The following is a 22,851-nucleotide window of genomic DNA, read 5'->3' as shown; positions in this document are numbered from 1 at the left end:
TTCCTCCACAAACACACCTTGTTCCTCCACAAACACATCCTGGTCCTCCACAAACACACCTTGGTCCTCCACAAACACACCTTGGTCCTCCACAAACACACCTTGGTCCTCCACAAACACACCTTGGTCCTCCACAAACACATGTTGTTCCTCCACAAACACATCTTGGTCCTCCTCCACAAACACACCTTGGTCCTCCACAAACACATGTTGTTCCTCCACAAACACATCCTGGTCCTCCACAAACACATCCTGGTCCTCCACAAACACACCTTGGTCCTCCACAAACACATCCTGGTCCTCCACAAACACACCCGGTCCTCCACAAACACACCTTGGTCCTCCACAAACACATCCTGGTCCTCCACAAACACATCCTGGTCCTCCACAAACACACCTTGGTCCTCCACAAACACATCCTGGTCCTCCACAAACACACCCGGTCCTCCACAAACACATCTTGTTCCTCCTCCACAAACACATCTTGGTCCTCCACAAACACATCTTGTTCCTCCACAAACACATCTTGTCCTCCTCCACAAACACATCTTGGTCCTCCACAAACACATCTTGTTCCTCCACAAACACATCTTGGTCCTCCTCCACAAACACATCTTGGTCCTCCACAAACACATCTTGGTCCTCCTCCACAAACACATCTTGGTCTTCCTCCACAAACACACCTTGGTCCTCCACAAACACATCTTGGTCCTCCTCCACAAACACATCTTGTTCCTCCACAAACACACCTTGGTCCTCCACAAACACACCCTGGTCCTCCTCCACAAACACATCTTGGTCCTCCACAAACACATCTTGGTCCTCCTCCACAAACACACCTTGTTCCTCCACAAACACATCTTGGTCCTCCACAAACACATCTTGTTCCTCCATAAACAAATCCTGGTCCTCCTCCACAAACACATCCTGGTCCTCCTCCACAAACACACCTTGTTCCTCCACAAACACATCTTGGTCCTCCACAAACACATCTTGTTCCTCCATAAACAAATACTGGTCCTCCTCCACAAACACATCTTGGTCCTCCACAAACACATCTTGTTCCTCCACAAACACATCTTGGTCCTCCTCCACAAACGCACCTTGGTCCTCCTCAAACACATCCTGGTCCTCCTCCACAAACACACCTTGGTCCTCCTCAAACACATCCTGGTCCTCCTCCACAAACACATCTTGTTCCTCCTCAAACACATCCTGGTCCTCCTCCACAAACACATCTTGTTCCTCCACAAACACATCCTGGTCCTCCTCCACAAACACATCTTGTTCCTCCACAAACACATCCTGGTCCTCCTCCACAAACACACCTTGGTCCTCCTCCACAAACACATCCTGGTCCTCCACAAACACATCTTGTTCCTCCACAAACACACCTTGGTCCTCCACAAACACACCTTGGTCCTCCACAAACACACCTTGGTCCTCCTCCACAAACACACCTTGGTCCTCCACAAACACATCTTGGTCCTCCACAAACACATCTTGTTCCTCCACAAACACACCTTGGTCCTCCACAAACACATCTTGGTCCTCCTCCTCAAACACACCTTGGTCCTCCACAAACACATCTTGGTCCTCCTCCACAAACACATCCTGGTCCTCCACAAACACATCTTGGTCCTCCTCCACAAACACATCTTGGTCCTCCTCAAACACATCTTGTTCCTCCACAAACACACCTTGGTCCTCCTCCACAAACACATCTTGTTCCTCCACAAACACATCTTGTTCCTCCACAAACACATCTTGGTCCTCCACAAACACATCTTGGTCCTCCACAAACACATCTTGGTCCTCCTCCACAAACACACCTTGTTCCTCCACAAACACATCTTGGTCCTCCTCCACAAACACATCTTGTTCCTCCTCAAACACATGTTGTTCCTCCACAAACACACCTTGGTCCTCCTCCACAAACACATCTTGGTCCTCCTCCACAAACACATCTTGGTCCTCCACAAACACATCCTGGTCCTCCTCCACAAACACATCCTGGTCCTCCTCCACAAACACACCTTGGTCCTCCACAAACACACCTTGGTCCTCCTCCACAAACACATCCTGGTCCTCCTCCACAAACACACCTTGGTCCTCCTCCTCAAACACATCTTGGTCCTCCTCCTCAAACACATCCTGGTCCTCCACAAACACACCTTGTTCCTCCACAAACACACCTGTTCCTCCACAAACACACCTTGGTCCTCCACAAACACATCTTGGTCCTCCTCCACAAACACATCTTGTTCCTCCACAAACACATCTTGGTCCTCCACAAACACACCTTGGTCCTCCTCCACAAACACACCTTGTTCCTCCACAAACACATCTTGGTCCTCCACAAACACACCTTGATCCTCCTCCACAAACACACCTTGTTCCTCCACAAACACACCTTGGTCCTCCACAAACACATCTTGTTCCTCCACAAACACATCTTGGTCCTCCTCCACAAACACACCTTGTTCCTCCACAAACACATCTTGGTCCTCCTCCACAAACACATCCTGGTCCTCCTCCACAAACACACCTTGGTCCTCCACAAACACATCTTGGTCCTCCTCCACAAACACATCTTGGTCCTCCACAAACACACCTTGGTCCTCCTCCACAAACACACCTTGTTCCTCCACAAACACATCTTGGTCCTCCACAAACACACCTTGATCCTCCTCCACAAACACACCTTGTTCCTCCACAAACACACCTTGGTCCTCCACAAACACATCTTGTTCCTCCACAAACACATCTTGGTCCTCCTCCACAAACACACCTTGTTCCTCCACAAACACATCTTGGTCCTCCTCCACAAACACATCCTGGTCCTCCTCCACAAACACACCTTGGTCCTCCACAAACACATCTTGGTCCTCCTCCACAAACACATCTTGGTCCTCCACAAACACATCTTGGTCCTCCTCCACAAACACATCCTGGTCCTCCACAAACACATCCTGGTCCTCCTCCACAAACACACCTTGGTCCTCCACAAACACATCCTGGTCCTCCACAAACACACCTTGTTCCTCCACAAACACATCTTGGTCCTCCTCCACAAACACACCTTGGTCCTCCACAAACACATCCTGGTCCTCCACAAACACACCTTGTTCCTCCACAAACACATCTTGGTCCTCCTCCACAAACACACCTTGGTCCTCCTCCACAAACACATCTTGGTCCTCCACAAACACATCTTGGTCCTCCTCCACAAACACATCTTGGTCCTCCACAAACACATCTTGGTCCTCCACAAACACATCTTGGTCCTCCTCCACAAACACACCTTGGTCCTCCTCCACAAACACATCTTGGTCCTCCACAAACACATCTTGGTCCTCCTCCACAAACACATCTTGGTCCTCCACAAACACATCTTGGTCCTCCTCCACAAACACACCTTGTTCCTCCACAAACACATCTTGGTCCTCCTCCACAAACACACCTGGTCCTCCTCCACAAACACATCCTGGTCCTCCTCCACAAACACACCTTGGTCCTCCTCCACAAACACACCTGGTCCTCCTCCACAAACACATCTTGGTCCTCCTCCACAAACACACCTGGTCCTCCTCCACAAACACATCCTGGTCCTCCTCCACAAACACACCTTGGTCCTCCTCCACAAACACACCTGGTCCTCCTCCACAAACACATCTTGTTCCTCCTCCACAAACACATCTTGTTCCTCCTCCACAAACACACCTTGGTCCTCCACAAACACACCTTGGTCCTCCACAAACACATCCTGGTCCTCCTCCACAAACACACCTTGTTCCTCCACAAACACATCCTGGTCCTCCTCCACAAACACATCTTGTTCCTCCACAAACACACCTTGGTCCTTCTCCACAAACACACCTTGGTCCTCCACAAACACATCTTGTTCCTCCACAAACACATCTTGTTCCTCCACAAACACACCTTGTCCTCCACAAACACACCTTGGTCCTCCACAAACACACCTTGTCCTCCACAAACACATCTTGGTCCTCCTCCACAAACACACCTTGTTCCTCCACAAACACACCTTGTTCCTCCACAAACACACCTTGGTCCTCCTCCACAAACACACCTTGGTCCTCCACAAACACATCCTGGTCCTCCTCCACAAACACATCTTGGTCCTCCACAAACACATCTTGGTCCTCCTCCACAAACACACCTTGGTCCTCCTCCACAAACACACCTTGTTCCTCCACAAACACATCCTGTTCCTCCACAAACACATCTTGTTCCTCCACAAACACATCCTGGTCCTCCTCCACAAACACATCTTGGTCCTCCACAAACACATCCTGGTCCTCCACAAACACATCTTGGTCCTCCACAAACACATCTTGTCCTCCTCCACAAACACATCTTGGTCCTCCACAAACACATCTTGGTCCTCCACAAACACACCTTGGTCCTCCTCCACAAACACACCTTGGTCCTCCACAAACACACCCTGGTCCTCCTCCACAAACACATCTTGGTCCTCCTCCACAAACACATCTTGGTCCTCCACAAACACATCCTGGTCCTCCACAAACACATCTTGTTCCTCCACAAACACACCTTGTTCCTCCACAAACACATCTTGGTCCTCCACAAACAAATCTTGGTCCTCCTCCACAAACACATCTTGTTCCTCCACAAACACACCTTGTTCCTCCACAAACACACCTTGTTCCTCCACAAACACACCTTGGTCCTCCACAAACACATCTTGGTCCTCCACAAACACACCTTGGTCCTCCTCCACAAACACATCTTGTTCCTCCACAAACACATCTTGGTCCTCCACAAACACACCTTGTTCCTCCACAAACACACCTTGGTCCTCCACAAACACATCTTGTTCCTCCACAAACACACCTTGGTCCTCCACAAACACATCTTGTTCCTCCACAAACACATCCTGTTCCTCCACAAACACATCCTGTTCCTCCACAAACACATCTTGTTCCTCCACAAACACATCCTGGTCCTCCTCCACAAACACACCTTGGTCCTCCACAAACACATCTTGGTCCTCCACAAACACATCTTGTTCCTCCACAAACACATCTTGTTCCTCCACAAACACATCTTGTTCCTCCACAAACACACCTTGTTCCTCCACAAACACATCTTGTTCCTCCACAAACACATCTTGGTCCTCCACAAACACATCTTGTTCCTCCACAAACACACCTTGTTCCTCCACAAACACACCTTGTTCCTCCACAAACACATCCTGGTCCTCCACAAACACATCTTGTTCCTCCACAAACACATCTTGGTCCTCCTCCACAAACACATCTTGTTCCTCCACAAACACATCTTGTTCCTCCACAAACACATCTTGTTCCTCCACAAACACATGTTGTTCCTCCACAAACACACCTTGTTCCTCCACAAACACATCTTGTTCCTCCACAAACACATCCTGGTCCTCCACAAACACATCTTGTTCCTCCACAAACACATCCTGGTCCTCCACAAACACATCTTGTTCCTCCACAAACACACCTTGGTCCTCCACAAACACATCTTGTTCCTCCTCCACAAACACACCTTGGTCCTCCTCCACAAACACACCCTGGTCCTCCTCCACAAACACACCTTGTTCCTCCACAAACACACCTTGTTCCTCCACAAACACACCTTGTTCCTCCACAAACACATCTTGTTCCTCCACAAACACACCTTGTTCCTCCACAAACACACCTTGTTCCTCCACAAACACACCTTGGTCCTCCACAAACACATCTTGGTCCTCCACAAACACACCTTGGTCCTCCTCCACAAACACATCTTGTTCCTCCACAAACACACCTTGTTCCTCCACAAACACACCTTGTTCCTCCACAAACACACCTTGTTCCTCCACAAACACATCTTGTTCCTCCACAAACACACCTTGTTCCTCCACAAACACATCTTGTTCCTCCACAAACACATCTTGTTCCTCCACAAACACACCTTGTTCCTCCACAAACACACCTTGTTCCTCCACAAACACATCTTGTTCCTCCACAAACACACCTTGTTCCTCCACAAACACATCTTGGTCCTCCACAAACACACCTTGGTCCTCCACAAACACACCTTGTTCCTCCACAAACACATCTTGGTCCTCCACAAACACACCTTGTTCCTCCACAAACACATCTTGTTCCTCCACAAACACATCTTGGTCCTCCACAAACACACCTTGGTCCTCCACAAACACACCTTGTTCCTCCACAAACACATCTTGGTCCTCCTCCACAAACACACCTTGGTCCTCCACAAACACATCTTGTTCCTCCACAAACACATCTTGGTCCTCCACAAACACATCTTGTTCCTCCACAAACACATCTTGTTCCTCCACAAACACACCCTGGTCCTCCACAAACACATCTTGGTCCTCCTCCACAAACACACCTTGTTCCTCCACAAACACATCTTGGTCCTCCACAAACACATCTTGTTCCTCCACAAACACATCTTGTTCCTCCACAAACACACCCTGGTCCTCCACAAACACATCTTGGTCCTCCTCCACAAACACATCTTGGTCCTCCTCCACAAACACATCTTGGTCCTCCTCCACAAACACATCCTGGTCCTCCTCCACAAACACATCTTGTTCCTCCACAAACACATCCTGGTCCTCCACAAACACACCTTGGTCCTCAATGTTCTAAACAATATCGTGTATATTTGTTATTGAATTGAATGACATTTAGGAAGACATTCTGAGAGGAAATGGCTCATTACAAAGCATATTAGTTAGCATCTTGATCACATAGTACCTAAAGAAGCAATGTTTCAAATAATATGATTATCTTTAGCCCTGCGACCCACTGCCTGTTTACAATTCTGACCCTCGATGCCAAAAGGTATAAGAGCCCATTTGGAGTTGTGTGGCACTTCTCCTGATTAATCCAGGTGGCAGTTGTACTATATTTATGTACCTCTGGGTACAAGCCAAGGCTGGAGTATCTTGTTGTAGATTGGCATAGTGGATGCAATTCACATCACCAGTATGAATAGATGTAGTAGGCTTGAGATGATGATATACACACGCACGCACACACGCACGCACGCACACGCTCACGCACACACACACACACACACACACACACACACACACACACACACACACACACACGCACGCACACGCTCACGCACACACACACACACACACACACACACACACACACACACACACACACACACACACACACACACACACACACACACACACACACACACACACACACAAAGAAAATATAGGCTATACACACATATATATATATGCCTATATATACCACCATCAGCATTCTCCTGAAAATAATTTAGCAGTTACAGATCCCCATTGTTTAAAATAAAAAACAAAATGGACATTCTATATCGTGTAATTCCTAATAATAATAATAATAAGGATACTAATAATAATAACAACAACAGCAACAACAACAATGATAATATGTCATTATATTATTTATATTATACTGTAGGCTATATGATAATATCTGGAGAGGTTTTAGTATTTTGAATAAATTGGTAAAATGATTAAAAAAATTATAATAATCTAGTTTTTATCATCTTTTTTATCAGCTTCATCTTGAAGATGGTTCAGTAAATTCTATTTGAAATCTTAGGCAAGGGTGGATTGACAGCATGCACACACTCACGCACGCACACATGCACACGCACAGACACACACACACACACATACACAGAGATAAGGTGTTAACCCTTTCACTGCCGCACTACCAAAACGGTTAACCCTTTCACTGCGACAACACACAGAAGGTTAACCCTTTCACTGCCACACGACAGAAGGTTAACCCTTTACTATCACACAACCGACAGTCGCCGTTAATAGATACACAGATACACATTCAATACATACAGTAACTCTCTCTCTCCCTATTGGCCAACAGTTTCCTTGTCGTTGCGTCACGTGACTAGGGTTAGTTAGAGCTGATTGGACGACAGTGAGCGTGGGAGTGAGAAACAGGCTTTCTCTTATCAGAAATAAAGAGGGAGAGAGAGAGAGAGATAGAAATAGAAATACTCAAATCTGATAGTTTACCAAGAACAGCAGCCATTTATAATTTACATGGAATTACCACAGTCAAACAGTACATATTAATATAATCCACCAAATTCCATGGCCGAAAGGAACAGGAAGAAGACAAATTCGTATATATACCATTATACCTGCCCCTACACACATACAGCATACCGATAGACTTATTGCGTAAAACCAAACAGAATGTACATACCCATTTTAGCTAAAATTGAAACATCAACGCAACTAAATTAAATCAACATAAATAAACCCATTTTGTGTATCTATCAGTCAAATATACTGTATATATATATATACTATACTGTCTATTTATCTTTTCTTTGTACAACCTTTTTAAGTGAAATATAGTAGTAGAACTCTTTTCATCATTCTGCAAAGAGTTCCATAGTTTGATACTGGATCTCAATCCTTTTTTTTTTATCCACTTGTTCTCTTCCTGTTTTTCTGTGTTTTTTTCCCCATCTCAATTTAGTCGTCATGCCAATTCCCCCCTCCCCTTCCTGGTCGTTGCTCGCATGTGCCCCCCACTGGTCGGTCTAGGGAGGGTTGATAGATACTATCACATGTCTCCTCCGAGACATATGGAGACAGCCAGCAGCATCTTTTCACCTGACAGCGCGGACTCTCATTGGCGAGGTGTAACGTGTGGGAGGCTCACACTACCCTCACCATCTCCCTCCCTCGCTGTGTAGGCGCCCTGACCGACCTGTAGGAGTCGCTGTTTACAACGACCAGATTACCACCCACCAGCTTCCCTCCCGCTGACTCTGCCAACTGAGCCAGTATGACGGCCGGCCAAGCCGGAGGCAACGCTGACAGCCGGATTCGATACCAGTGTCTCTCGCGTTGGTGACGAGCGCTTAGTCCGCCAATCTCAATCCTTTTTGAAGGAGGGAAGGGCAAGTCAAAGAGAGAGAGAGAGAGAGAGAGAGAGAGAGAGAGAGAGAGAGAGAGAGAGAGAGAGAGAGAGAGAGAGAAAGAGAGAACGATATTCTCAATTGAGAGAGTAAATGATGTGTATGATGTCTACTAATATTCGAGCTTCCTGTTCAGTGTAGTGTGTGTGTGGACACACAGGCAGAAGTGGCTGTTTGTATAATATCAGAAGAAGAAAACCTGTCACTCATAGTGGTTTCCACTTCCTGTCTGTGCTAACATGAGTGTTAGCACAGCTGTCGCTTTTACCCGAGAGCTCACAAATGACCCTTCAGTGGCCAGAAATGATGCTTGGGAAAGTGTCACTGGAAAAACGACCTGGCGATAGAAGAAAAAAAAGCAACCATCCTCTTCAAACGTATTCATACAAATAAGATTCATACAATTTTATAGACACTGTTATGCGTTATAAAATAGATTACAAAAAACAACATTAATAATGAAATATGGATACAGATTCTATAATTCTTAATTTTCTTTCTGTGATCTTTTCGCCCCTTCTTTTTCAGTTTTTCTCCCATCCAATGTTAGTCGTTATGCCAATTCCCAATCCCCTACCTGGTCGTTGCGCACTCTTACCCCCTACCGTCGGTCCGGGAGGGCGGAGACTCACTGTGCTCACTGCAGCTATAGAGGAGAGGCAGGGGGGAGGTGTCTTTCTCCAGCCTCAACCATGTGATTCATGTATGTAGAGTCCAAAACCGATACTAGCCAATCAGATTCGAGCTGACTGCCACACCTTAAAAGTTTAAAACGGGGCTGTGAGCAGAATAATTAGTCTGGCATCCCCTCTGCACACCTCCCCTCTGCACTCTGAAAATTGTATTAACCCGTGACTGCTCCCACGATCCTCGCGAGATTAAATCCACGGGTACCTGTCGGCGTGCCGAAGCTTTTCCTAAATCACTTCCATCATCGAAAACGAGGGGAAAAGGTCGGCTCGCGACCCTGAAAATGTCGCGTGATGTTAAAAACGCTGTATTAAGTGAGCCTATTATGGGATCCATGCGAGTTTTCTATTGTGGAAACATCTGGGCGTCCCGCAACTTTTACTCATTCACATGTAGCCCCAAAAATGCTTAGAAAAGGAAAGCCGAAAGCGTGGAATAAACTCGCCGAAACGGAAAAGTGTCCCACGGGCGCTCCGTGATTCCGATCCGCGTGAAAATATTCACGGCCACAGAGGAGACCGTGGGACACCTTTTTGCAACCGAATATGTGTCTCGAATTTGCTCCCACGCGGTGCGCAAAATCGTGCAAGAAAAAATCTGACCAAAAATGAACCAATGCTCCAGCAGTATTAATGACCCTGATGTAAACAAGACAAACGTCTTTCTCTGGTCTGCATCCCCTTAACAATTGTGTGTATTGAGCCGTACTGTATTGTACCCATTCTGCAATCTGTTAAATAAATAAAAAGAAAGTTTGACTGGCCGCCGAGCCATACTGTAGTGTACTTAAAAAAAAAAAAAAAAAAAAAAAATATATATATATATATATATATATATATATATATATATATATATATATATATATATATATATATATTAATAAAAATATTTAATAATTCTTTTTTTAATTCCTTTTCTTTTGGCTTCCCCTGTTATTTTACCCATGCGACGCCACTGACTGTAGGAGTCGCTGTTTACAACGACCAGGACGGTCGGCCAACCCGGAAGCACCACAGCTGGATTCGATCCCACTGGCTCTGTGGTGGTAGACAGACGCTTAGTCCCCTGCGCTACCCGGCCGCCCAGATTCTATAATTCTATGGTGATTCTGATCACCTCAGACACAAAAACGTCTGAACTGAAGTTCAATAATATTTAGCTATAGCTAGCATCGCTGGTTGATGACAGCTATAGGTTTGCACTTGGTAGATTTAGCCTAAATGAGCTGAGCAGGTTGGCACCTTGCATGGTTGCCTCCGCCGTCGGTGTGTGAATGTGGGAGTGAATGTGTGAGTGAACGGGTAAAATGTGAGTAACAAATTGTAAAGCGCTTTTTTACCAGCCATTTACCATTTAAATAAACATGTTAGTGTACATTTGTACCTGCCAAAATATCAGAGAACCTTTCTGGGTAAGCTAGCATGAAGTGATTGGATTCCTTGTGTTTTATTTTTGCTCTAGCAAATTGAGCCAAAAATGTCTAAAAATTCGATATAGGCCATTACAGATAGGAAAATAATTGCCAATATCGGCTAACCGATATATTGGTCAACCACTAGTGTGTGTGGCTTGGAGAAATTGGATGTAGCCACTGTCTTTTGAGCCAGTGAACCAAACCTGAGGAACCTTCTAACCTTCTAACCTGAGGAACCTTCTCAGCCAAAAGGATGGGAAGAACAATTTGCTCGATACAAACTGAACTTGGAACATTTTGAAGCCAGAGTGGATCTGAACACAGGAACAATGGACCTCGTTCACCGACATTGTCGTACGTTTCCTCTTACGACAACTAGGGGTGGGAATCACCAGTTTCATCACGATACGATACTATATCGATTCTTTGGACAACGATACGATATTTGCCGATATCACAAAGTCTGCCACGATACGATTCGATTCAGGTGCCTATGATCGATATGAGACGATATCATATGCCCATTTAACACAATCAGTAACATTTAGATCAATTCAAAAAAGGCAACGGAAATATCATTTGACATTTTTATTTTTGAGCTCTTCCAGACATTAAAATGAAAACAATCTATTTTTTTTTAATACAAATAGACCTCCTGTTCACTGTAAAGTGCCACGTTTTGATATATTGAGCTTTAACCTCTTCCATCTGGAGCCTATTTTCTGAAAATCCGGCTAAAATATATACCTAGGTAAATGGAATATTGCTCCACTTCTACAAGGACCATTTGCATATTCTTGGTATCTAGGGACATCTACGGACCTCAGTGAATGTATTCACAGTGTCAGAAATATTGTGTCTATTATGTGTCTAGGCTTGCTTAAATTGTGATGAAACAAAGGAGAATATGAATTATGATTTTTCTTTGCATCTTTGACAGTGAATAACACCATGCTAAAAATGACCAGACATGAAAAACTGCCATCGATCTCGTTCAGTACCTTCTTGAGATCATGTGTACAGAAAATCTAAGGAAATGAATAAAGGGAAGATGATTAAACAGAAGGTTTTGTAGATACAGTACTGAATTCTCCCATCCGGACCAATGCAATTTGAAATATTATTATAGAATATAGAATAGCAGGCTTATAAATTACCTTATTATAGCCAATTCGCACATTTATGGATTGTGCCAAATCTTATATTTCAATTTGGATTTAATATCACCAGGCGTGCATAAGAACAGATAATGAAATCTACTGTATGTACAGTAGCTTTTTAATTTTTGCCAGGGTGCCACCATTTTTTAACTAATTTCAAATCTAATTGTTGCTACATGCTAGAAATAGGGGAGACAAACTAACTGCGCTCCCATATATGCCAATAACTTTAAGTTTTGTGGTTTATTATCCCGAGTAATAAGAGATATTAAAACAAGTCTGTAACTTATTCGAAACTGGCGCTCGTTGGCTGTTTGGTCTTAGAAATTGGAAGCACGTAATAGGCCAAGTAGGGTGTCAAACGGCGGCCATCTTAGCTTTCAACCAATGTATTGGTTCAGAGACACTGAAACACTGGGACGCCGTCAAACTAGAGACGGGGGGTTTAAATTTTGTTTTTAAAACAAGCAAAGACAAGACAGATAGTCCAACAACGGTGTAGGCAATCAAAGTACATGAAGCAGCTAACATTAAATAAGGTTGCTAGCTGGCATATCCCTTTGACAACCAAACATAACATTAGCAAAGCGCTAATTGAGATTAGCATAGCTAACATCAGTTAATCCAGTTAGCTGTCATGATTGCATGCTGATGACTCCCTGCATTGCATGTTTTGTGAAAGTCTTTGTACAAAACGACACGTGTAGCCTAAATATCGAGTAGCACACTATTCTCAAAGAGGATCTGGCAAAGCTCCTGTGTGTTGAATGTAGCTTGGTGTCTTGCATAATAAAACTATTGTCATCTCATATTTATTCCCATGAATGAAATGCAATCTTCAAGTCATGGCTCGACAGGCAGCTCTCAGAGCTATAGTTAGCGTGTTGGCCGGCTGGCTGTTTCAGCGTGTGACGTCAGTGAAATCACGAGCTCTAATTGATCGACCTCACAGCGCGTGATGTCAGTGAAATCACGAGCTCTAATTGATCGACCTTACAGCGTGTGATGTCAGTGAAATCACGAGCTCTAATTGATCGACCTTACAGCGTGTGATGTCAGTGAACTGCTGCGATTGGTTTACTTTTTCAGACGTCTACCCTCCTCTCTCCTTCTCTCTCTCCTCCTCTCTCTCATTCTCTCTCTCTCCTCCTCTCTCTCCTTCTCTCTCTCCTCCTTTCTCTCATTCTCTCTCCTTCTCTCTCTCCTTCTCTCTCTCCTCCTTTCTCTCCTCTCTCTCCTTCTCTCTCTCCTCCTCTCTCTCATTCTCTCTCTCCTTCTCTCTCTCCTTCTCTCTCTCCTCCTCTCTCTCCTCTCTCTCCTTCTCTCTCTCCTCCTCTCTCCTTCTCTCTCTCCTCTCTCCTTCTCTCCTCCTCAAACGTCTACCCTTCTCGTGTATATGTGAGTGAGTCAATGTGTGTGTGTGTCTGTCTGTCTGTCTGTCTGTCTGTCTGTCTGTCTGTCTGTCTGTCTGTCTGTCTGTCTGTCTGTCTGTCTGTCTGTCTGTCTGTCTGTCTGTCTGTCTGTCTGTCTGTCTGTCTGTCTGTCTGTCTGTCTGTCTGTCTGTCTGTCTGTCTGTCTGTCTGTCTGTCTGTCTGTCTGTCTGTCTGTCTGTCTGTCTGTCTGTCTGTCTGTCTGTCTGTCTGTCTGTCTGTCTGTCTGTCTGTCTGTCTGTCTGTCTGTCTGTCTGTCTGTCTGTCTGTCTGTCTGTCTGTCTGTCTGTCTGTCTGTCTGTCTGTCTGTGTGTGTGTGTGTGTGTGTGTGTGTGTGTGTGTGTGTGTGTGTGTGTGTGTGTGTGTGTGTGTGTGTGTGTGTGTGTGTGTGTGTGTGTGTGTGTGTGTGTGTGTGTGTGTGTGTGTGTGTGTGTGTGTGTGTGTGTGTGTGTGTGTGTGTGTGTGTGTGTGTGTGTGTGTGTGTGTGTGTGTGTGTGTGTGCTGACAGCCGGCCAAGGACCTGCATGCTCCAATATTTCTAACGTCGGTCAATGATTTTATTTGAATTCATTTCCATCGTTGTACATTAGAACGTACGCTCTCTTTCACCGTCTCCTCCGCCTGAGTGCGCTTTGTGTGTCTCTGTGTGTGTGTGTGTCTCTGTGTGTGTGTGTGTGTGTGTGTGTGTGTGTGTGTGTCTGTGTGTGTTAGTGTGTGTCGGTGGCTGCCAGGGAAAGCCGTCTGCCTTCTGCGGTGCTGTAATCTCCGCACCACAGGCGCTCTCACGCTCACATCTCATGGTAACTCTGGAGCTACCAGCAGTGTTGTTGTTAGCAACGTGCTAACTGTTACTACTCCTCAACACATGAGCGGTGCCAGTAGTGTTGTTGTTAGCAACGTGCTAACTGCTACTACTCCTCAACACATGAGCGGTGCCATTAGTGTTGTTGTTAGCAACGTGCTAACTGCTACTACTCCTCAACACATGAGAGGTGCCAGTAGTGTTGTTGTTAGCAACGTGCTAACTGCTACTACTCCTCAACACATGAGAGGTGCCAGTAGTGTTGTTGTTAGCAACGTGCTAACTGTTACTACTCCTCAACACATGAGCGGTGCCAGTAGTGTTGTTGTTAGCAACGTGCTAACTGCTACTACTCCTCAACACATGAGCGGTGCCAGTAGTGTTGTTGTTAGCAACGTGCTAACTGCTACTACTTCTCAACACATGAGAGGTGCCATTAGGAAGATACTTGGGCGTCCGCTGTTAATCACTGCAAGATTTAGCAGAGGTACTGTCTTGAAGCTCGTGGTGGTTAGGGCATGTAGTCAACGACACGGGGTGTCTAGTCAGGACACGGGAGGCAGGGACATCCTTTCGGACTCCAGGAAGACTAGTTGATGTCTTGGCGTCAGCTAATGGGGATCCTTTGCCAATAAACAATAAACAAAACATCCTGTGAGGAGTTTTATTATCAATTATGGTAGATACACAGATGCACAGGCACTTGTTACTATTCCGCTATTTCCCATTAACATGGTGGGAGTGTGTGGTTCTAAATGGGGAGGACATCAACTCAAGCCCAATGTAATGTAAGACGACCAACACCACTGACATGTTCTCTACAAAAGGGGCCGTTGCCTAGTATCGAGTTACATCCCACTGTCCTTACGTCCACCCCATTCCTTGGGCCTTTTGCACGGGGTACACTGTTCGCAAAGAGCAAGTATCAGTCCACTACGAGGAACCATGTTCCAAATAGCATTAGCTCGTAGCTAGCTAGTGCAGCCTCCCCAGCTGCAACAACTTGGGAGAACAAAAATGTGCAACTGAGAAGAGCCACGCACGCACCAGTCACACGGGGAGCCGATGCTACCGGTGAGGACGTGGCCAATCAAACTGTTATCACCCGGTGGTTGGTTTTTATTCTTTTGCTCACCAGTGGGAAAAACGGGCAAAAACCATATTTAAATGGGACATGCATTGCTATTCCTAGCACTATTTGGGCAACTTTACACAATTCCTGTGAGTCTATTGAAGACATCTGTAAGTTTTTTTTCAAAAAAATTCATTGTTTTATATTTCTAATCAACTACTCAAAACCATCATTTTTTGCACAGTGGTCTCTCTCTCTCTCTCTCTCTCTCTCTCTCTCTCTCTCTCTCTCTCTGTCCCTCTCTCTCTGTCTCTCCCTCTCTCTCTCTCTCCCTCTCTATCTCTCTCTCTCTCTCCCTCAGAGTGCATGCAGAGGTGTCGGGTTTCACTCTGCCTCCGCAGTATGAGGAAGTGGTTTCCACTCGCTGTGTAGAGGTAGATTGTGGGCGGGCATTAGCTCCAACCACAGAGCCAATCGCATCACTGTCCGCTTAAATCTAGCAGGAAATAGTCTGAGCTGAATCAGAGCAATCCGCCAATATGGTATTTAGACACAAAAACACATTGATACTAACTCCTATTACTATAATACAATGCTAGAGACTGAAAAATGACATTTATAATGCATGTCACCTTTAACATAATTAAATACAAAACTATTACACTTTCTATAAACAAAATCAACGACTAGGCCCTTGGCTAAGGGAACTAGCTCCAGCACGGCTGTGTCTCGCTTCCAATCCTGCTTCTACTTCTTCCTGGGAGGAGCTTCTATCCCAGGCTTTATTTCTTTTTGTTTGTTTAACCTTTATTTTACCCAGGGTAGGTTCTCTGAGCACGGATGCTCTTTTTCAGGAACGCCCTGCTTCACATTCACACGGTTCCGTTCACACCTGGGAGCTGCCCAGTACAACCACAGTCTGACACCTGGGAGCCGCCCAGTACAACCACAGTCTGACACCTGGGAGCCGCCCAGTACAACCACAGTCTGACACCTGGGAGCCGCCCAGTACAACCACAGTCTGACACCTGGGAGCCGCCCAGTACAACCACAGTCTGACACCTGGGAGCCGCCCAGTACAACCACAGTCTGACACCTGGGAGCCGCCCAGTACAACCACAGTCTGACACCGTTGGCCACTGAGCAACTCCACTGGAGCAGTTGGGGGTTAAGTGCCTTGCTCAAGGGCACTTCAGCTGTGATTTCTTTCCTACCGGTCCCGGGGATCGAACTGGCGACCTTCCGGTCACAAACCCGCTTCTTTAACCTTTAGGAGCTTTAACCTGGAAGCTCCTCCTACAGAGACAAACCAAAATCACAATCAATCAATTAATTAATACAGACATTATTTCTCAATTTAAATAATTCTGTACACATTGGATACATTATTCCATACCAACCTATCATTACAACACACTAAACAGTGTTTAGGGCACTCCATAAGCCTATTCCCTTCTCATCATGAACCCCCCCCCCTGTACCCCACTTGGTTCCTTCCAAATCCTCTCCCAGTTCTGGTTGGGCAGCCAGAGATTCTACAATAGACCAAGTGGGAGCACAGAGACAAACAGGGTATTTGTTGACACATTTATTTACTTTATATCCACCTAACATAATTATGATTTAACAGAAGGTTTGTCTTCTGTGCCTGTGTTCTACCAGTACCTATATACAAACTAAACAAAGCCAAAAAGCCTAAGCTAAATGTTTGTTTGTTAGCATGACCACCATGTGGCAGCTGTAGTCTAAGCAGGCCGCAGATAAAGCCTTGGACATTCCTGAGCCACGCTGTCATTATTAGGGCATGCCTCCTCTTGGGGATTCAGGTTTTCTAGTTTGTTAACACTTTCCGTGCCGGAGCTAATAAAACGAGTTATGACGTCCCTGGCACTGAAAGTGTTAATACACTTGCACAAGTTCAATGTTATAGATGAGATAAGATGAGGATTTCAATTGATGAAATTGCTACATACACCTGGTTAAAATAATTATTAGATACACTCCCAAAAGCATCTTCAAAGCTTGTGTCAGCAATACAATTTGCGTTAAACTGAAAGTGAATTCACGTTAAGGTGTAACACACTGTCAGTCGGCCTGGACTCGGGTCAGACTCAGGTCAGCACAATGACTGCTGATAGAGATGAGGACGTTTGCACCAAATCCAATATACAGTAGGAACAGGAACTTGTATTGACAGTGTTGGTGCACAGATATATAATAATAATAAACTTTATTTGTATAGCACCTTTCATACAAAAAATTGCAGCTCAAAGTGCTTCACAACAGAAGAAGACAGGCATAAAATGAGCACATAAATTGCAGACATAATTATAAAATCAGTTTTTCACATTAGGATCTAGCATCCCAATAGGCCACCTTGTTTATGGTTTGATTCAGTTTTAAAGATAGAATAGACAGAGTAAAATAGTGCAGTGCAATCAAATAGAATATAATAGACATAAAATGAGCACATAAAGTTCAGACATATAAAATCAGTTTTTTTTTTACAGTGCAATAAAATAGTTCTGGATGACTGTTTAACAGTTTACCTTCTCTGTTTGGCAGTCTTCCCTCCTGTTTGATACCCACTTTGACCCTTTGAACCTCCCTCTCAGGGCAGTTCCCTCTCTCCACAGATGAAGCTAGTTTAATAAAGAGCCTGTATGAACCACAGAGGAAGCTAGTTTAATAAAGAGCCTGTATGAACCACAGAGGAAGCTAGTTTAATAAAGAGCCTGTATGAACCACAGAGGAAGCTAGTTTAATAAAGAGCCTGTATGAACCACAGAGGAAGCTAGTTTAATAAAGAGCCTGTATGAACCACAGATGAAGCTATAGTTTAATAAAGAGCCTGTATGAACCACAGATGAAGCTAGTTTAATAAAGAGCCTGTATGAAGCTAGTTTAATAAAGAGCCTGTATGAACCACAGATGAAGCTAGTTTAATAAAGAGCCTGTATGAAGCTAGTTTAATAAAGAGCCTGTATGAACCACAGATGAAGCTAGTTTAATAAAGAGCCTGTATGAAGCTAGTTTAATAAAGAGCCTGTATGAAGCTAGTTTAATAAAGAGCCTGTATGAACCACAGAGGAAGCTAGTTTAATAAAGAGCCTGTATGAAGCTAGTTTAATAAAGAGCCTGTATGAACCACAGATGAAGCTAGTTTAATAAAACCATTGATTTCCCCACGCAGAAGCAGCCGCTCTCTCTCCTTTATTTGGACAGAAAAATGATGATGCTTCTCTCCTGTACCTCCCTTACACTACCCTCCCTTCAGCCCAAACACTGTTCAAATACAATACAACACAATAGAATAGAATATCAAGTTTACACGTTTTGTTTCATTTGTCACATATTAGGTACATGTACATTATAGTGAAATACTTGGTTCTGTATGGCCCTCCTGAGATTGTGCTTCATGCAGTAAAAAGAAGTTTAAAAAAAAAATAGTTAAAGAGTAAAGACCAAACGCTATACAAAATATATCTGCAATATGTCACAAACAGGTCATTTATGACAAATAGGGAGTCCACACGTGATAACAATTGAACAAAATAATTTATTCAATCATAGTCTGTATCAGAATGATCAAAGGATCCAAATTGGGTGTTAGTACAACCTGTTCCTAGGAGTGGAAGAAGCAGACAGAGGGGATTACACAGGGACGCGTCTATACTTCCCACAAGCAAATTGTCCTTCCGCGTTCCCGTTTTGCGCTCTGATTGGCCACGCACGTTTCTGGTCATGTGACACGTGCGCCCAATCGCATGACGAGCAGTGTCTTTGCCCATTTCCGCGTCGAACAGCCTGCAAACGACCTAACGCCTAGTTTATCACTGGTTAAGCTTAGGCGACTCTTTCGCAGTTGGTTAAGGTTAGAGTTTGGAATCAGGGCTGGCGTTCTATCGCCCTGCTCTAAGACAAACTCTAACCTTAACCAACTTCGAAAGAGCGCCTAAGCTTAACCGTCCAAAGAACTTGCCGTCACACGATTGGGCGCACATGTCACATGACCAGAAATGTCAGTGGCCAATCAGATCGCGCAAAAGGACAACTTGCTTGTGGGAAGTATAGACGCCGTGAGGGAAACATGAATACATACTGTGTGCAGGCAGCTCTCTCACCGCCCAGGTGAGACCAATCGGGGCTAACGACCCACCCACTCTACCATGCTCTCTGAAGACCCACCCATGTGCAGGTAAAGTGGGGGTCGTCACAAATATACAAAACTAAAAAGTACAAAATGCAAAAAACAAAATACAAAAATGAGGTCCACAGATTAGGTATAAGGAGTAAGTAAAGATTTGTATAAATATAATGAGTATATTGAACATAAAGTATAATAATGAGTATAATGAGTATAAAAAAGTGAATTAATGAAATGAAAAAAAAAATGCTATAAGGGGAATACTTGCTCTCCCTCTTAGCCCTGGTTCTAACGGTACTTCACCCTGGGTTCTGCTGTGTGGTGTTCCTGGTTCTAACGGTACAGAACAGACAGGAAATAAGGTCTTCACCCTGGGTTCTGCTGTGTGGTGTTCCTGGTTCTAACGGTACAGAACAGACAGGAAAGAAGGTCTTCACCCTGGGTTCGGCTGTGTGGTGTTCCGGGTTCTAACGGTACAGAACAGACAGGAAAGAAGGTCTTCACCCTGGGTTCTGCATGCTGTGTGGTGTTCCTGGTTCTAACGGTACAGAACAGACAGGGAAGAAGGTCCTCACCCTGGGTTCTGCTGTGTGGTGTTCCTGGTTCTAACGGTACAGAACAGACAGGAAAGAAGGTCTTCACCCTGGGTTCTGCTGTGTGGTGTTCATGGTTCTAACGGTACAGAACAGACAGGAAAGAAGGTCTTCACCCTGGGTTCTGCTGTGTGGTGTTCCTGGTTCTAACGGTACAGAACAGACAGGAAAGAAGGTCTTCACCCTGGGTTCTGCTGTGTGGTGTTCCGGGTTCTAACGGTACAGAACAGACAGGAAAGAAGGTCTTCACCCTGGGTTCTGCTGTGTGGTGTTCCGCGTGGTCGCCGCTGCGCCCCCAGGACCATATGGAGCGGCAGCTTCCAGGGACGTCGCTTGGCGCCATGCCTTTTCTGCTCAGTCGCTGTGACCCGTCTATATCGAGCGTCACTGGCACCTTGGCACCTAGTGACACCTTCCTAGGTCTTTTATTTTTAGATCATTGACTCTCTTTGGAATAACCTGCCTCAAAACCTTTGCTGCATTTACAGTAAATTAACTTTAAAAAAAATAATCTTAAATTGTATTTAACACTGTAAAGTAGGGGTGTATCGCGGTACACAAAAACCACGGTTCGGCACGTACCTCGGTTTTGAAGTCACGGTTCGGTACGGGTTTTCGGTACAGTGGGGGTAAAGTTTGGCTTTCCATGTTCCACTCAGGGGTGATGTAGTGGGCGGTAACTAATTGTACTTGTAGCCGGGCTGTGTCAACGTATATTCTATATTGAAATTAATAATCGACTTGTAAAAAAAAATTATAATAATAATTATATTAGATTGTGAAAAAACAGCCCCCGGTGGCCGGTCGTTAGTGGTTAACATACCGTTGTATTAGTTCGGTACACTACTACACAGCTGTACGGCTCACACTGAAACAGTTTGTTTGTTTTCTGTTTCTTTGCTCGCATGTCATTTTAGCTTATTTGTTAGCTTCATTATGCACTGTGTGTTGAGTACTGACTTTTAATAATTTTTTTTTGCAACAATAATTGTTTTGTATGTTTTTTTGTGTGGACCTCAGGAAGACTATAGCTGGTTGCTATGGCACCAGCTAATGGGGATCCGTAATCAAATAAAATCAAAATAAAATCTTCCATTATAACGTGGAGCCCATTGAGACATGGAATTGTAATTAAAGCCCAGAATTGTACACGGACATGGACTTGGAATAGAATCGAATTCCAAATATTCATCCCAAATAATGTCTGAATAGAATTAGTGTAGAATAGAATAGTCAAGTGCTCTGTCCCTTTCAGCACACTGATGGGCTAATACAATAGAATATAGTAGACTGTAGAGTATAGTTAACTACTTGTCTTTCTCTCAGCACACCTGATGGCCCAATGCAATAGATACATTTACATTTTGTCATTTAGCTGAACGCTTTTATCCAAAGCGACTTACAAGTTCTGTACGACAAGTCATCAGGAAGGGCACAACTCTATCAGCTGAGCAACAATGTTCATCAAAGTGTTGAGTGCTACAGTGTACTGTAGGTTAGTAATAGAATAGAGTATAGTATAGTTAACTACGTGTTTCTCTCTCAGCACACCTGATGGCCCAATACAATACAAACAATACAATAGAATAGAGTAGAATATAGTTGGCTAGACATTGAATGAATGAATGAATGATTTTATTTCGGTCTTTACATTTTTTATTTTTTTTTACAAATCATAGTAGTAGAACTTCAAAAAAACAAACAAATAAAATGACCGAAAAGGTGTAGGCTGAAGCCGAGGCTTATAATTGCCTACCCTTTTTACATTACATTACACTATTTAGTATTTACACATACAAATAAATACAAAAAAGAAACACAATTCAGTATATCATTTAGCAAAGGTTACAAACGTTTCATAGTTTTATGTACAAAACGTATACACATTTATTTATGTTTTTTGAAGTTTTTTAATTATTATAATTTTTTTAAAAGAGAGGTGCTTTGCATCTAAAAACAAGGACACTGTGTCTTAGATGCAAAGCATTCTCACAGATTTACATCTAGCGTTCTCACAGATTTACATCTAGCATTCTCACAGATTTACATCTAGTGTTCTCACAGATTTACATCTAGCATTCTCACAGATTTACATCTAGCATTCTCACAGATTTACATCTAGTGTTCTCACAGATTTACATCCAGCATTCTCACAGATTTACATCTAGCATTCTCACAGATTTACATCCAGCATTCTCACAGATTTACATCTAGTGTTCTCACAGATTTACATCCAGCATTCTCACAGATTTACATCTAGTGTTCTCACAGATTTACATCCAGCATTCTCATAGACAAATCTAGATTTAAAGGAACATGCCAACTTTTTGGGAAATTTGTTTATTTGCCATCTACCCTGGAGTTAGACAAGCAGATACAGAGCCTTTTCTTCTCTGTGCATGCAGGAGGCTTGGGAACAGCCGCGCCGTTAGCCTAGCTTAGCGTCATTCACTGGATGTAGGTGTGCCAGTGTAGCCTAGTTCCCAACAGTCACGAAATACAGTCCAAATACAACTCCGAAACGTTCCTGTAAACATGTTGTGACCCGTGTA

The 22,851-nt window shown here is 44.2% G+C and overlaps 1 protein-coding gene across 1 annotated transcript in view; it reads right to left on the bottom strand.

The window, feature by feature from the left end:
* Positions 1-1,103: 1,103 nt before the first annotated feature.
* LOC311248363 (uncharacterized protein) overlaps positions 1,104-22,851 on the bottom strand; it is a gene marked incomplete at both ends in the record, with an annotated part of 49,503 nt that continues 27,755 nt past the window's right edge. The window contains one exon of the mRNA XM_084339256.1: positions 1,104-1,221. Within this exon, the coding sequence (XP_084195382.1) occupies positions 1,104-1,221 (118 nt within the window). The remainder of the gene's footprint in view (positions 1,222-22,851) is intronic.

This window comes from Notolepis coatsorum, assembly GCF_963971535.1.
Source record: "Notolepis coatsorum genome assembly, contig: SCAFFOLD_355, whole genome shotgun sequence".
NCBI classification, from domain to species: Eukaryota; Metazoa; Chordata; class Actinopteri; order Aulopiformes; family Paralepididae; genus Notolepis; species Notolepis coatsorum.
The sequence above is the reverse complement of the archived record's forward strand: the minus strand, read 5'-3'. Positions and strand labels throughout refer to the sequence as shown.